The sequence below is a fragment of the Leishmania braziliensis genome, chromosome 29 (assembly GCF_000002845.2).
Source record: "Leishmania braziliensis MHOM/BR/75/M2904 complete genome, chromosome 29".
NCBI classification, from domain to species: Eukaryota; Euglenozoa; class Kinetoplastea; order Trypanosomatida; family Trypanosomatidae; genus Leishmania; species Leishmania braziliensis.
The window spans coordinates 530,758-545,976 of NC_009321.2; the positions used below are offsets into that span (position 1 = coordinate 530,758).

The window sequence follows — 15,219 nt, forward strand, 5'->3', positions numbered from 1 at the left end:
TTTATGTGACATGCTTATGATACAACGTAATGTAGGTTGGCTATATGGTAATTTGTTGCTGGATGTGCGAGAGCGTGGACTGGGGTTATATCTGATAAGGGAGTAGATGAATGTAGAGATAAATAGTTTACCAGCATGAAATGAGAATTGTTGATAGGTAGCACCGAAGTGGAGAGCCCGAGAGGAGAAATGGTGCTCTAGTGATAAGTATAGTAGATGGATAGGGGCATACTAATGGTTGTACATAAGTATCTGTGGTAAATGATGTGAAAGTTAAGGGCTAAGAGTACGGAAGGGGAGGGGTCGAAATAGTTAGTGGGAAATTGGCGGATGTTGGGTGGTGGACATTAGGGTAAATAGTGATGATGGGGATGAGAGTGAGTTTTAATGAGCTTTCTCGCTCTCCGTCGGGTCTGTGTACCAGTCTTTCTTTGTGCTAGCTTCTCCGTGTGCTCGGCGTTAAGTAACTTCTTTATTCTCAAACTTTTTCCCCTATTGCTTCGCAAGTCGCACATCTTTAAGAGAGTGTCCAAGCGCGCACTGTTGGTCTTGTCCACTTATCATCGTTCTCTTTCGCCTCGTTGTTCGTTCTTCCCTTTGTTTTTCCTGTACCACCCCACCTTCCCTTTTTGAGCTCGAATCACCTCTCCGCGACGAACACAATACCCCGTGCAACCGACACTTCAGTACACCACACTCACTCTCCTTCTTTGCTCTCTTTCCCCTGCCCCGCGCTAAAGGTATACCTATCAGCTATACGTACATATCGCTCTATTTCCCTTTTTCTTTCAGCTGTTGCACTGCCTTACTCGAAGCAACACGCACGCCGCAACCCCTCTCACCCCAGGCTTTCTCCCCCATCTCATTTCTGCTCCTACTTCAGTGCAAGGCATACAAAAGACGGAGGAGCCCTTATCATCCACCCACATTCTCTCTCTCTCTCGCTTGCTTTCTCTATTACAGTCTCTTTCGTACTCTCAGCTGCCGCGTCTGTGCCTCTTTTTTTTCGTTTTGCCTCGTTCTTTGCTCACTCGCATTTTTTCCCCTCTTCTCCGTTTCCGGCTATTGCGTTCACCGCTTGCATGTGTCATTGTGCGCTTGTATTGTCGAAAGAGAACACAACGTCTTAGGCGCGCTTGTTCCCCCCTTCTCTTTCGGGGCGGTGTCGCTGCACGACAGCTCTTCTTCCCCCACCCCCCACCCCATACCCACGCTGAGGACGACGACTGCAACAACAACAGGACACAAAAGAGGACTCATTCTTTGCTCTTCACTCTCTCCCCCTACTTTCATTTTTCTCACCTCCCCCCTCACATTGTCATTTTTTATCTTTTTGTTTTTTGTTGTTGTACGTTTCGCCTCTCTCGGCGTCGTCTTCACATCGCTTTCCATCGTTTCCCCTTCACACCTTCACTTGCACGTTGTCTTCGTGCGTTTATACACACACATATATACATACATATATATATGTATATTGATTTTCTGCGGTCCTGTTGGTGCTGTTCTTGTTGCTTGGTTGTGCCCCCCCCCAAAAAAAAAAGAGGTTCATCTTTCTCCCTTTCGCTTTAGCAGACGCACCGAAAGTGTCAGCGACTGGCGCTCAAAGAGAGGGAGGGGGGTGACGAGGGCGAAACAAAGCAACACACCTAAGCAAGAAGACGATTGTACTGACGATACGCAGCGCTAGCGTGAGGGCTAACGAAAGAAACCGTCTTCAAGTGCGTCTTTTCTTCTTCCTCACGTTTTTCTTCTTCTTCCGCCCTTGGAGGTGATTTTCGATCCTCCCTCTTCCTCGTTTCATCTGCCTGTTTCGCTCTTTCATCTTCGATCATAATCCGTTGTCCTTTTTGCTTCCTTTATTGTGGCCTTCTCCTGCTTTCTTTCTTTCTTTCTTTTTTTTTTTTTATTTGCCGTGTCTCGCCCGCTCTCTTTCTCACACGCGTCCACCCACCATAGCGTACGCTTCTTTGGGGTTCAGCTGTACATACGAGAAGCGAAGCACCCCCACCCACCCACCCACACACGCACGCACACACAAAAGACGGCAGTTTGTCGGCACCGCTCATCGACTCCTCATTTTTGCGGTGGCTTCCATTTTGTTCGGGGTTTGCGGATTGGCGCCTCCCCCGCTACTTAATTTCATTACATTTTTTTTTTTTGCTCCGTTGTCTCAGTCTTCTTTTCTGTGCGCTTCTCGATTCTTTACTCACACAAAAAAGTGCAAACAACTTACGTCCTCCTTGTGTGCATCTGTGGTCTCCTCTCTACCTTTTTTCCCATCTCTGACACCGTGTAAGCACTGCCCTCCTTCTTTTCACCGTTCCTACTGACGTGCTAAGCAGGAAACGGCCCCCAAAAAGGACAGTCTTTTCAAGATGTACTTCGTTGAGGCTGGCTCGTCGCACTTGTCGCCGCCAGGCGTCATCACGTCACCTGCGCCTTTGCCGCTCAGCACCCCCATCAAGGATGTATCGATGATATCTTTTGGTAACAACGACTCCTCCACCGGCATTTCTGCGTCTCCGCCATCGTACGAGGCTGTCGCTCTCGACCCGAAAGGCCCTCGTAGCCAGACGAACCTCTTTGTGCGCAAGCTGGCCTCGGCTGTGACGGAGGATGACATGCGCAGGCTGTTTGGGCAGTATGGCACGATCATTTCCTTCGCGCTTATGCGCGACATCTACACTGGCGAGAGCCTTGGCACCGCCTTTGTGCGCTACAGTACCCACGAGGAGGCCCGCTCGGCCATGGCGGCTCTCGACGGGCACGAGCTCTACGGTCGTCCCATCTCCATTCAGTGGGCGAAGCGTGAGCACGACAGCACCCCGTGCGGCGACGCCCGCCGCAAGATCCGCAAGCTCTTCGTGCGCAACATCCCTCTCGACGTGACGGCGCGTCATCTACGCCAGATCTTCTCCAAGTTCGGATCCATCAGCAACGTCACTCTACATAGCGATACAGCCCCCGCCACGTTCCGCGACAGTAACGACAGCTCGCGCCTGATCAGTCAAATTCGAAACATCGCCTTCATTCTCTTCCAGGAAGACGACGTCGCGGAGCAGGCTGTGAGTGTGCTGCACAACACGTGCCCCTTCGAAAGCTGCGAGGGAATCCCGCTTATGGTGAAACTGGCCGAGGACAACCGCGACCGTATTGACCGCAAGCAGCGATTCTGCGAAAGCAGCGCGGCGAATACGAGCCCCAAGGGGCCCCCGAGGCCCATGATGCAGAATGGCCATCTCTCCGGCGCTGTTTCTGTCTCGCCACATACCGTTTCTCTCTCCACGCCACCCTCGTCAGTGCTCTCGCCTGCAACGCTTTCGATGGATGTTAGCTGCAATAGCCCCTTCTTCATACACGACGGCCAAACACCTTCGCTGCCATCGAGTGGGCAACAGGCACTGCCTTTCACTGTTTCAGGCTCGACAGCTACAACTACTCCGATGCTGCACGCCACGGTAGACACGAACGGAAACACTGCGTACGTCTACGTCTCAACTGTGTCGAACAAGGGCGTCGCGCAGCAGATGCTACCAGCACCTTCGGCCCCTGGTCAGTACGTCATCGCGTCCGGTGGGCTCCAGGGGTTTCCGGCGGCAAACAGAGTGGTGCCACAAACCTTCTACACGGCGGCTGCGTCTCCCTCCGCGCCGCAGTACTATCAGACCGTGACGCTGCCACAAGTCTTTGTGGACGCGCAGGGCCAGTTGCTGCAGCCGCAGTCGAACGTCTTCGTCCCTTCCTACTGCTCCTACTCCTCGAACTTGCAGTCCCCGCAGAAGCCGCCACAGCAGGTGCCGCTCGTCGAAGGGCAAGCGGCGTCAATGACACAGCCGCTACAAACCAGCGCGCCAGCCCCAAAGACGTCCTGCGGCGCCTTTCACAATCAGTCGCGGCAAAAACCGCAGATGGCGCACTTTCAGTCGGCCTTCTCGGTCTCACCGCTGCTCAACAGCGCTGGTGGTGTACTAGAGCAGGTTCCGACCGTGATCTTCCCGGCCACAGATAGCCCAGCGAACGCGATTATCAACCCCACCAACGCCATGCCCTCCCCAGCTGCAGGCCCCATGGCCTTCGTGCCATACAACGCCGCGGCGCTGCCTACTGCCAATGCCGACACCTGTGGCCGTTCTTGCTATGACTCGGCAATGGATGGGATGCATTCCACGACACTGATGCGTCAGGGGCTGGTGTCTTCCACAGTGTCGTGTATCGAGGAAGGCAACGTGACGTGAGACAGCACCTCTGCCCACACGCCGGGTGCCGCTGATGTTGCCCGAGGTTTGTGTTGATAGCAAGCAAGTGAGGGAGAGGGAGAATGGACTGGCCGAATCGCACATAGGCACATATGTCCACCGAGACACGACTGCGCACGAGGGGTGGCGGGTAAGCGCCTCTTCTGCTTTCCTTGTCTGTCACGCGCTGTTTCTCTCTCTCTTTTCCCTTGTTGCATCCTTTTTTTTTGTTTCTCTGCATTTTATGGCGCCTTTTACGTTTTGTCTGAGGCGATCACCTTTTGCGTTTGGCCGCTGATTGACTTCGTGTTCTTTTCTCTTGTCAAATGTGTCTTGTGCTCCGTAGTTCTTGATGCATGGTGTCTTCTTTCTCTGTGTGATGGGCTCACCCTGCGTGTGTTTGTCAGTGAACATGACAGCTTGCTTCTGCCTGCCTCGATGCGGCTTGCTCATGCTGCTGCATGGCATCTTTTGCACTCGTAGGATGATGTGCTCTATTTTTTTTTGTTTCATCGTGCCTCCTCCTCCCTTCTCTCTCACTCTCACGCCTCCTTATCAACGACGATATTGCCGGCACCGCTTGTTTCTTTTAGGGTTTCCACTCTGCACCTTCCTCTCCCGTGGTTTTGTGTGTTAAAGTTTTGCTACGAGAGAGGGTGAGGGCTGACCAAGGGAAGAGAATAAGACAGAGAGCATCGGGGAATGGAAAGAGCGAACAGCAACAGCAGAACAAAAAAAATGTATTGACAGAACAGAATTGCGGACGGCGGTGTTTGCTCCCTTTTTTCGATATGCTGCTTCACTGCTTCCCTTTCTACTTCTCTTCCTTCTGTGTGTCTGTCAGTGGAAGTGACGAAGCCTCTCTGGTCCTCTTTTCTTTCCTGTGTGCTGTTATCGTTCGCTTTCGTGCTTTCTGTCTTATCACGCCATCTCTCTGTACTTTTCGCTCTGGTGTCTCTTTCGTCTCTCTTTTTTTAGTGTCGCCATGTTTCTCTAGCTCGCTTTGCCGTGTCCGCTTTGTTTTTTTTTTCTTTGTATTGAAGAGCAGAGCGAACAACGTGGTGCGTGCGTCTATGTTTGTCACGCTTACTGTGCGGCTCCTCCCCTCCCCCCCTCCCCTCGACGTGTTCTTGCCTGGTTCAGCAGCGCATGCCATGCTTGTGTTTTTCTTTTCTAATATTTGCTCTCTCTCTTCGCTCTTTCTCAGCTTTCCCTCTGTCCCATCAGATTTGTTTCCTCGTCTACTTTCGCTTCTTTTCACCTTGTCTCTGTTCCTTTGTTTTGTTGAAGTCTTTTTTTTTCTCTTCTTGGTCGACACCTCCTTCTTCAGTGTGCGTGCATGCACGTAAGAGTGCGTGTGTGGTCTCTCTCGCCTACTTTGTCGTTGTGCCAGTTTTAGGGTGATTTATTCAAAGGCGGACCAGAGACAAATAAGATCAAAGAAGAATGCGCTGCGCTGAGGGCGGAGAAAACACACACACACACACACAACCACAACCACAACAGCAAGCAAAGAGGGAGCGATGACGACGGAGTCTTCGTCTTCTGGTGCACGTTGGCAACTTTGTTCTTTGATCCTCTTTGCTGGTTTTCCCTCGCTTTGTGCTTTGGCCTTTGTCTCCTGCCGTTTGATGTTGCTGCTTCTTTTTTTTTTCTGCCTCATTTGCTGTTGCTTGTATGCAATCCTCTTGATGGCAGTCCGGCGTTTTCTCTTTCTCTGTGTTTTATAGCACCCGTCATTCAACGCAGCATTAACAATGCGTGCATGTATTTATTTATTTATTTTCCTTTCAGTTGTGTTTCAGGGGTGGCTCATGTACCAACACCAGCAGCACGATCTGCTGAAGCTCTCTTTGCAGGTTTGCGCACCTTACTTCATTCTTTGTCTCTATTCTTCTTTCTTTTCGTCCTCGCCTCTTCTCCTCCCCCCTCCTCCCCCTGTGCGTGTGGCTGCAGGTCTTGGTTTTCACGTGTTCTTCGCTCTGAGTGTGCGGCCTGTGCATTCCTTCTCTCACGTGCCGGATCGCCACCTTCATTTCTGGATTTCTTGTAGAGACTCTTCCCCTTCTCCTTTCTACGTCTCTTTCTCTTTTTGTCACTGTGTGTGTGTGTGACTCATACGCTGAAGGAGTTCACCTACACACAGAGGGAAGGGACAATATGCGACTGAAGCAAATCTCTTCCGGTCGTCATTCAGGCGTCAGCAGAGCATCCGCAAGATGAAGAAAGCAAAAGAGGAGGAGAAAGAGGCGAAAGAGACGGGGTGCGCTGATACAACATGCAAAAGCGAAGCTGAAAAAAGAAGACAGCACCTTCTAGCGGTTTTTTTTCTTTGGGCTCTTTGCCTTTCCCTCTTCCGCTCGCCCCCCTCCCCCTCTCTAGACCCTCTTCCCCTCTCCACCTCCGCTTCGTGCTTCTTCACTATACCCAGTTTTTTTTTTCCTTTCTGTTTACTTCTCTTTCTTTCCATTAGTTTGCTTCTCTATTCCAGCAATCCTCTGCTCTTCTCTCCCTACTTCTTTGGGCTCACCCTCTGCCGCCCCCCTCCCTTCTTGTTAGTTTCCTCCCGGTTCTTCGTGTTCGTGAAACGTCGAAAAGAGAGGGATCCGTACGTGCTTGTGTGTGTGTGTGTGTGTGTGTGTGTGTGTGTGTGTGTGAGGGCGCGGCGAATTTGAAACCGGCCTTTTTCCCCCTCTTCTTCCTTTTCTTCTGGTCTGCGTTTCCACATCGTTTTGGTCGTTGCGCTTTGTGCGCACCGCTCCCCCCTTCCTCTTCTCCTCGTTCCTCGTCAGGTGCTTTTTTCCCTTTCTTTAGTGTCTTTGTGTAAGACGTTCACGGTTGCACTTTTACTTTTCTGTGGCTTCTCTTTTTCCGATCTCGACCCCCCCCCTCGTCATTTTGCCATTGACGCGGATGTTTGCCTGCTCACGTGAGTGTGTGTCTCCGTTGTTCCGTGCCCATCGTCTTTTTCTCCTTACGCTTTCTCTCCTTTTTTCTCTTTGCATTTATTTCTTTTATTAGTTACCTTTGTGGTCTGGACTGATGTTACCGTTTTATTTTTTACTGCTTCCTCGACTCATCTCCTCGTCGTCCTGTAGAGAACGAGTTACCCATACACACACGGTGAAAGAACTCATTTTAACGCACGCCATTTCTTTCTCCCCGCACGTGTATTATTGTCTACTGAATCGGCGTCTGCGCCCCCCTTTTCCCTTCGCCGTCTTCCCTGCTCACACTCAGAGGGTGGGAAGAGCGAGCGAGTACGTCCACGCGCCCCTTCATCCACATCTGATCTTCCTCATCTGACACGTACACTCCCACTCTCACACAAACATATAACCCAAACGAGTGAAACCTGAAGAATGAAGCAAAGCGCTGAAGGAAAATGGAGGCCCAGGGCCTGGGCTGTAGATGGTGCTGTTGCCGCAGTATTTTCTCTCCTTTCCCCTATGCTTGCATGGATGGCGGTCTGTGGGTGACTGTTTTTTTTTTCCCCTTTCTGCGTATTTTGTTTGCTTGTTTTTAGACGCCAGATTCCCTTAGTTAAATAGTACGACTAGCAATTTCTCCTTTTTTTGCTTCTGCTTGCCTTCTTGCCTTCTCTTTGTTTCCTATCCGTATTAACAGCTCCTGTGGCTAGCGTGATGGCGTTTTCAACGCTACCTCTCACCACGCACATCTTTCCTTCTGTCGTTCGTTTTCTCTCTTTACCTCTCTCCCCCCTAGACGCCAGCTCGATTTTCTCAAACTGTTTCTTTCTCTTATTCTTGTCTGTGGCTCTTTTTTTTTTTTCGAGAATGTAGCTGTTTCACTTTTCTCTCTGTCTTCTGAGATGTGGCTGCAGACGCGCTCAGCCCCCGAGCCCGAGAGTTTGGCATGGCTGCCGCACAGTCAATTCGAGTGTTCTTCCTCGCCTCTTTCTCTCTCTGTCGTTGCCTCAGGCAGCTTCACTGCTTTTTCTTTTCGTCTCACACCTCTGATCGCGCTGTATTTCTTTTCCCATTTTTGCCTTTGGCTTTTTTTTTTCGCCCTTTCATTTCTTCTTTCTTCTTTGCGGTGCCGTGAACGTACACCTTTTCCCCCCCTCCCCTCCCCCTTTTCCCTCTCTTCCGCCTCGTGTCTGACTTCCCGCGTTCCAGCCACGACATTCCCTCGGGGTTTCTTCGTTTAAATTTATCGGTTTCTCCGCGTGGCTCTGCTTCCTTCGCTTTTTTTTGTGTCTTTTGTTTGGTTCTGCGATTTCTCTATGGACTTGTTTTGCGTGTTTTTGTGCTCTCGTGCGTCTTCTCTTCTTCCCCCCCCCTCCCCTAGCCTATTTCGTATCCATGATGGCTGTCGATGCCGCTTCCCTTGCCGTCCCTTTTTTTTCCCTTTCTGTTTTGCTAATCCTCCCCACACTTTACTCTCTCTCCCTCCCTCTCTTTTTTTTTCTTTCATTAGCTGCACGTTGGTTTTCTTTTCTACGCGTTTTGAGTTTTTTGTTTTCTCTCATTCTTTTCATCTTCCCTCGTCCTATTGTGCTGATGCTTTGGAACTCTTATTCTTCATATGCAGTAATGCTCCAGCACGAAAGCCTTGCGTGCACCTGCGATTCGGTCTGTGCGTATGGGGGCGTACATCGTATTGGTCCGCGATTCTCTCTCTTTCTCTCGCATCCGTGGCGCGGTACACGGATGTGAAAGAAAGGGAGATCCATAGGCTGCCCGCTTTTTCTTGAGTTTCTTGAGTTTTTTGTGCCTCTGAATTCACCTCCCTTGCTCCACTTCGGCGCGCAAAAGTACGGAGAGGGGGGGGGGGAGGGGGAGAGAGGGAGGGCTAAAGCAAGAGGAAAGTAATGTGTGTATCTTTTAGCAATGTAGGCAGGCAGGCGAAGCAGGGCCTCTTGGGAGAAAAGAAGTGGGGGGGGGTCAATCAAGTCATGGAAAGATGCACTCGTTATATGTGTGTGCGTGTGCGTCTGTCTGTCTTCTCGAAGGTGTCACAACACTCTTACAGATGCTCATGCAGGCACACCCACACCCACACCCACACACATGCAGAAACATCTCGGTAGAGGCGAAAGAAAGGGCCTCCAATGAGAAAAAAAAACAAGCGAACGCATGAGTGTGCGCATGTGCAGGACATGTTTGTGCGCCAAGAGGCACACACTCTTTTTTTTTTCGGCGCGGGGTGCCTGCAGCTTTGTAGATTCTGCAGCATAAGTTGAACGAAAAGGACAAGGAGAGGAACCGAACGAAATATGACTATCACCATCATCCGTGACTGTCGCGTGCATAAGCATGTGTATGTGCAGCACCGTCTCATGCTTTTCTTAAACCCTTGCTTTCTCTTTTGTTGTCAGTGATTTACATTTTTCTTTGTATTCTGGAAGGAGCAATGAGATCCCCTCTCTCTGTTTTTTTCTGCTTCTTCTGAAGTACCTCTCTTCCTCTTTCCCGGTTCTCCTCTCTGTCGTCACTCTTTACCCTTGCCCAGACTGTACCTTCCTATCCTTCGTTTTGACTCTCTTGCTCGCTCCGTCGTTTCCTTTTCTTGTCATTGGTCTTGATTAGTCTCGTGCTACCCAACGGCAGCGGATACGAGCGTCGCTCTCCTCCTCCCTCTACAGACCCAGCCGCCTATTTTTATTCCTCTATCTTCATCCCTCTGCACCTTTTCATCTTTTTTTTTTGTGTGTGCTGCGTGCATTCTGGCCTGCTCTTCGCATATTTCCTCGTTGCGTCTCTCCTCTCCTCTCCCTCTTTTCTTTTTTTTGTTTTGTTTTTCTCGAAGGTTCATCTCCCTCTTCTCTGTGGTTCCCCCTTTTTTGTCTTGTTTGTGCAGTTTGCACTTTGCTTGTTTTTATTTTTCTACCGCTTCCTCGTCGACTTGCTCGTTAGCGTCTTCTTTTCGCTTGCCCTCCTCTCTTTGTTTCTCTTTCAGCCTAACCTCACTCATCTTCCAGAAGAAGAGGAGTTTTTCTCCCCGCCTTTTTTCTTTTCTTTAGTCCTCTCTTTCTCCTCCTCCTCTATAGTATCCATTTCCTGTTGTCGCCTTTCTCCTCCATTCAGGCACAGATGTGCGGGGGGACGGGCTATCTGCTTCCCTTCTCCCTCTCTCTACGCTTCACTAGGAATGCCTCTCTTCCATGTTTCTTCTTTCGCTGCTCCTGCTCTCTTCAACCTCCTCTTCCCCCCCTTACCTCCTCTTTTTCCCCCATTTGCAGAGTCTCGACACGCCCAAACTCACGCTTACGAGGCACACGAAAGACAGGGCAGAACACACAACAAGCAGAAAAAAATCATTGATTTTTCCCCCTTTTGCAGATTTTCGTGTCATGCTGCTGTTTACTGCCGAACGTGCTGTCTTGACTTCGGAGCACCAGGAAGTCCCCTCCTTCCCCCCCGTCTCTGTGTACTTTTTTGCTAGTCCCGTCTGGCTGTACTTCAACCAAGCACCATACCAGTGCCATCTTCGTGCGTGTGTGTGTGTGTGTGTGTGATTCTTACGCATTTCGTGCTTTCATATGTCTCGTTTCCTTATGCTTTGTTTTAATCTTGTTTCTCTGTTTTCTTTTTTTTTCTTTGCGCACCATGTGTGCGCACACGTTTTACTATTGCTGCGTGCGCCGTCTCTCATCCTCGACTGACTTCTGTATTTCTCCCCCTCTTTCGCTGAAGCACTAACACACCCACACACACGCGCGCGCGGTGACAGAGTTGTGTGTGATGAGGGTGTCTCTAGAAGACGACCAGCACCTCCTGCGGGTTCGAAAGACGTACTGAAACCCCCCCTTTCCACCATATGCGCAGTGCGAAAGAAAAGATTATAGGATAGATCAGTTGACCCTTTTTCTGACGCGATGTTTGATTTTTTTTTTTGTGCGTATGTGGGGGGGGGGAGAGAGAGAGAGCGAGACAGAAGCGACGAAGAAAACTAAAAAAAGTAGTTGCCGACATTGTGTGCAGGCAGTAGACAACGAGATAGGTGGCCGCTTAAACACACCTCTTGGGTTTTCTATGGCTGAGTTTATTTTTCCATACTGTCTGCTTTTTTTTCGCGCTTTTTACTGCTGCGGACGCACTAAAGGTGTGATATCGAGAGAAAGAGAGAGCGAGAGGAATACAGAGAGGCGAACAGATGAAGGAAACAGAAGGCACCAGACATAGCATAATTTTTTTTTTTTTTAAAGCTTCCCCTTTTTTTTCTACACTCCATGTTACACACCCTGTCTCTCTCTCTCTCTCTCTGATTTTCCCTTTTGGTTGTATCTCTGTGCGTGTGTGCGATGCGGGATTGTAAGAAGCTGAAGAGACTAATAGCAGCGGGGAAACGCGTGAATGATCAACGAACACGCAACGGAGGTGAACGAGAGTGAGGGTGGGGGGTGAAGGTAACTGTGAGGGACAGCGAAACTCAACTCTTACCTTCTTCAGCTTGCTTTGTCTTCCCTCTTTTCTCGGATTTGGGGTTGGAAATTCTCAACCGCTGTTCGTGACTCTCTCTTCTCCTTTCATTTGACCCTTTTTTCTTTCCATCGTCGCTGCTCTTAGTTTTACGTTGCTGCCGTGTATGTGTCCCCTCGTCTTCTCTATTTTCACTTTTTCTTCCCCCTTTCCTTTTTCTGGGCGAGAATTATTCCCCTGCTTTGTACTTCAGCCACTTTTTAGGTATCCCAACCCTCCCTCTCTCTCCCTCCAGGGTATGCGCATCGTGAGCGTATTACATGCGTGTGTGCTGGAAAGTTTTTTTGCCCCCCCCCCCCCCAATTGTTGCTCTTTCACTCTTCCATGGGCGTAGTTTTCTCCTTCTTCCCTCTCTTCCAGTGATCTCTTTACACTGATGCACACACACACACACCAGACGAGAAGCAAGAGTACCTGCGTACAGGTATTAGCATTCTCATCTCTCTCCCTTCCCATCTCCTCCTCGCCCTGTTCATTCTTTGGCGCTCTCTGTTGCTCTCTCTCTCTTCCGTCTTGTTTTTTCTCCCTTGCCTTGAATTGGTGTGTGCGCGATGAACTTAAAGAAAGGGCTCCCGTGCCCATGGGCAGAGAACTGCTGTTTTCGCCATCCTTCTCTCTCTCTTCAACTGTTCGTTTTTTTATTCCCTTTGCCTCATTCTTTGGCGTATCTCCTTCGCTGTTCTCATCTCTTCCGCTCAGCAGGTCAATATGGTAAAGGCTTCTTTTCTGTGGTGTTGGCGCGCTCGCTCGCTTTCTTTCTTGCTTTCCCCTCACCTCGTTTAACCTGCACGGGGCGTTCGTTTATCCACGGCTGTCAAGTGGACGTAACGCAGGCCCAGCGTGTGCGTAGCACGCCCGCCTTTACACCCACCTCCCGAATTCGCTCTTCGCTCTCTCTACCACTGAAGAATAACACACGTGGTCGAGCGCCAGGCAGGTGAAACACACGAGCAACGGCTCGAAAGGTGGGGATAGTAGACGACCAGTGGAATTGCCTTCTTTCATCCTCACCTTCTCTCTACCGAACTCTCAGCCAGTAGCTCTAATAAAAAAAAAACGCGACAGAGAGACAGAAGGTGGGCGGATAGGAAAGACGTGCTGTGTCTTTACGAAGAGAGAGCACACGCGGGGTGCGAAGGCAAATTTCCTTTGGGTTCCATCTTGCTCGTTTCTGTGTATTTTGGCACGGAGATGCTGCCCTCTGCCTTCTCCGCATCTCTATGTCTTCTTTATTTTATTTCTCTTCCGTCGGTCAGTAAAGTGTGTCCTTCCTTCGGCATTGAAGTCTTCGTTTTCGTTTGCCGACACCCTCTCGCTCTCTCTCGCTCTCTCTCTCCCCCCACCCGCTCTCCGTCTCGCGCTCTTTCGCTTTTTTCCCTTTCGTTTTTACTATGTTACACGTGATGCGCTCTTTATTCGCTTGAGCCTACCCGCGCGTGCTCTCTCTCTCTCTCTCTCTCTCACAGGCTGAGCTCCCATCTGTTTTCCCCCTCAAACGTTTGCGTGGATACATGCGTGTCATGCTATGTGTATATAGGCATGCTCTCTGCTTTCGGTTTCATTTTTTTTTACTTCTTTGCTCCCCGCTTCATCAGTAGCTGCTCATTTTCTTTCTGATAGGGTGAAGCGTATGCGTGTCGGTGAGCTTGTGCGAGTATGCGTGAGATGGTCACTCTCTTCAGTACGCACCCACACGCGCAAGCCCAGGCCTCCGTACTCGCAGTTTTTGCACCTTTCATGAACACTCAGCGGTCTCGCATCACCGGGTTTGTCGTCCCCAAGTTTCTTTTTTTTCTTTCTTTTTGGGTTTGCTCGTTTTATCGCTACTCAATCAGCAACTTTGCACTCCCCCTTTTCTTCGACTTGTGCTCTGACTCGTTGTCAAGCACAGGGAACCCCAAACAGAAAAAAAATGAAAGACAGCGTTACTTAGAGTTCGCGCGCGCGTGTGGGTGTATCTGTGCGGGCTGCACGTGTGTTGTAAAGCAGAACTGAAGGGTTGGTGGTCGCCAACGTGGCAAAAGGGAAAGCAAAGATACATGAGTGAGACCCAGAAACGCAGTCGAGTTGCATTAACCAAGTGGCGGTGTCGACAGTATCGAGTTTCTGTACGTGCGAGGGGGAGGGGGGTTCAAGTAGGCTTGCATCTTCAAGTGGCATGTATATGTCTACCGATCATCCTACCCAACTTCCCCTGCCTCTCCCTCTCTCCCTTTTTTCACCGCCGTCATCTGCTTCTCTCTACGACCCTACACCTACCTGGACGTATCTCTTTCTTGACTCTATTGTTTGCTTGCCTTTGCCTCTTTGCTTTTCTCTCTTTTTCTTTTTGGGCGGGGGGGGGACTGTGAGTCTGGTTGCACGCGTGTATTCTCTGTCATATTTGGTTCTTCTAGCATATGCCTTTTTCTGATGCTCTGTGGCTTACTGGCCTCGTGCATGTGTATGTATGTGGTAGAGTCATCAGGTCTTTGTTCCTCTTTTCGCACTCACAGCGTCTACCGACTTCAGCGTCTTTACATGCGCATCCATTTTCTATCAAACATTTTTTTCCTTTCTCCTTCTGTGCTCTCTTTCTTTAGTGGAGTCACTCCTGTCGCCAGCGTGTGTGTGTGTGCTTTGTCTTTACTCGCTGGTGTGCGGTGGTATGTCTAAGCACGTTCGACTGTGTGATGTCCACTACGCGCTGCGAAAGGGTTCATCTGTTTTGTGGAGCTTTTCGATCCCTTTTGCTGTTCTTTTTGATTTGACGTGCCCCTGGCCTCGTTACGTGTTGCTGAACACCACCCCACAGCTCTTCTCTGGACTGTCGGTAGAGCGCTACGCGGGCACATAAACACGCTCACATGTATCAATGCTAAGGAGCCTGACATGAGTTCTCACGCACCCTTCGTGCCGCCTCCTTTTTGTTTACGCGCCTCATCACGTAGGAGTGTTTTATTCATTGATGAGGCCCAACAAACGTAGACCAAGAGGTGGCAAGCCCCGAACGGGGGTGAGAAGCATGTCTCTTCATCTGAAGGTGACAGAAAAGAGCAAAGAGGGAAAGGCTTGAATAGAGAGAGAGATCAGAAAAAAACAAAAAACGAATGAGAGCCACTAGGGTGAGATCTAAGGTCAGCGTTGTCGGAAAATGAGGTCGTTTGTCACTCTCTCCTTTGGCGCAGCTGATTCTCACGAGGTGAACCGCCCCGTGTGCACCCCAAAGTTTCTCGGTTGATGAATGGGAAAGCAAAAAAAGGGGGGGGGAGAGGAAGTGAGCTACGAGCTAGCTGACCGCCTTCGGTAGCGTAATTTCGTTGCCTTGGAGCGATTTCCAATCGCCGCCTCCCAGGCTATTTCTCAGCGTTACAGGAAGTCTGAAGCACCGAGCGAACCAGCCATGCGCTTGTGGCGCTCTCTTCTCCACCCGCTCATCCCCCTGTCATCACAGTATTCAAAAGGCGAGCTCTGTGGGTGTCCCCTGCACCCTGCATCCGCTTGCGCTTCCTCCCACTGTCGTTTCTTTCATCGTCGCTATTTACACTCTCCACTTCTCT

General features: G+C 50.2%; 1 protein-coding gene across 1 annotated transcript; it reads left to right on the plus strand.

Moving 5' to 3' along the window:
* Window positions 1-2,375: 2,375 nt before the first annotated feature.
* Window positions 2,376-4,235, plus strand: LBRM_29_1440 (putative RNA-binding protein; the record flags this gene model as incomplete). Its single annotated transcript, XM_001566438.1, has 1 exon — window positions 2,376-4,235. The coding sequence occupies one exon, from the start codon at window positions 2,376-2,378 to the stop codon at window positions 4,233-4,235; it is 1,860 nt and encodes a 619-aa protein (XP_001566488.1).
* Window positions 4,236-15,219: the final 10,984 nt, after the last annotated feature.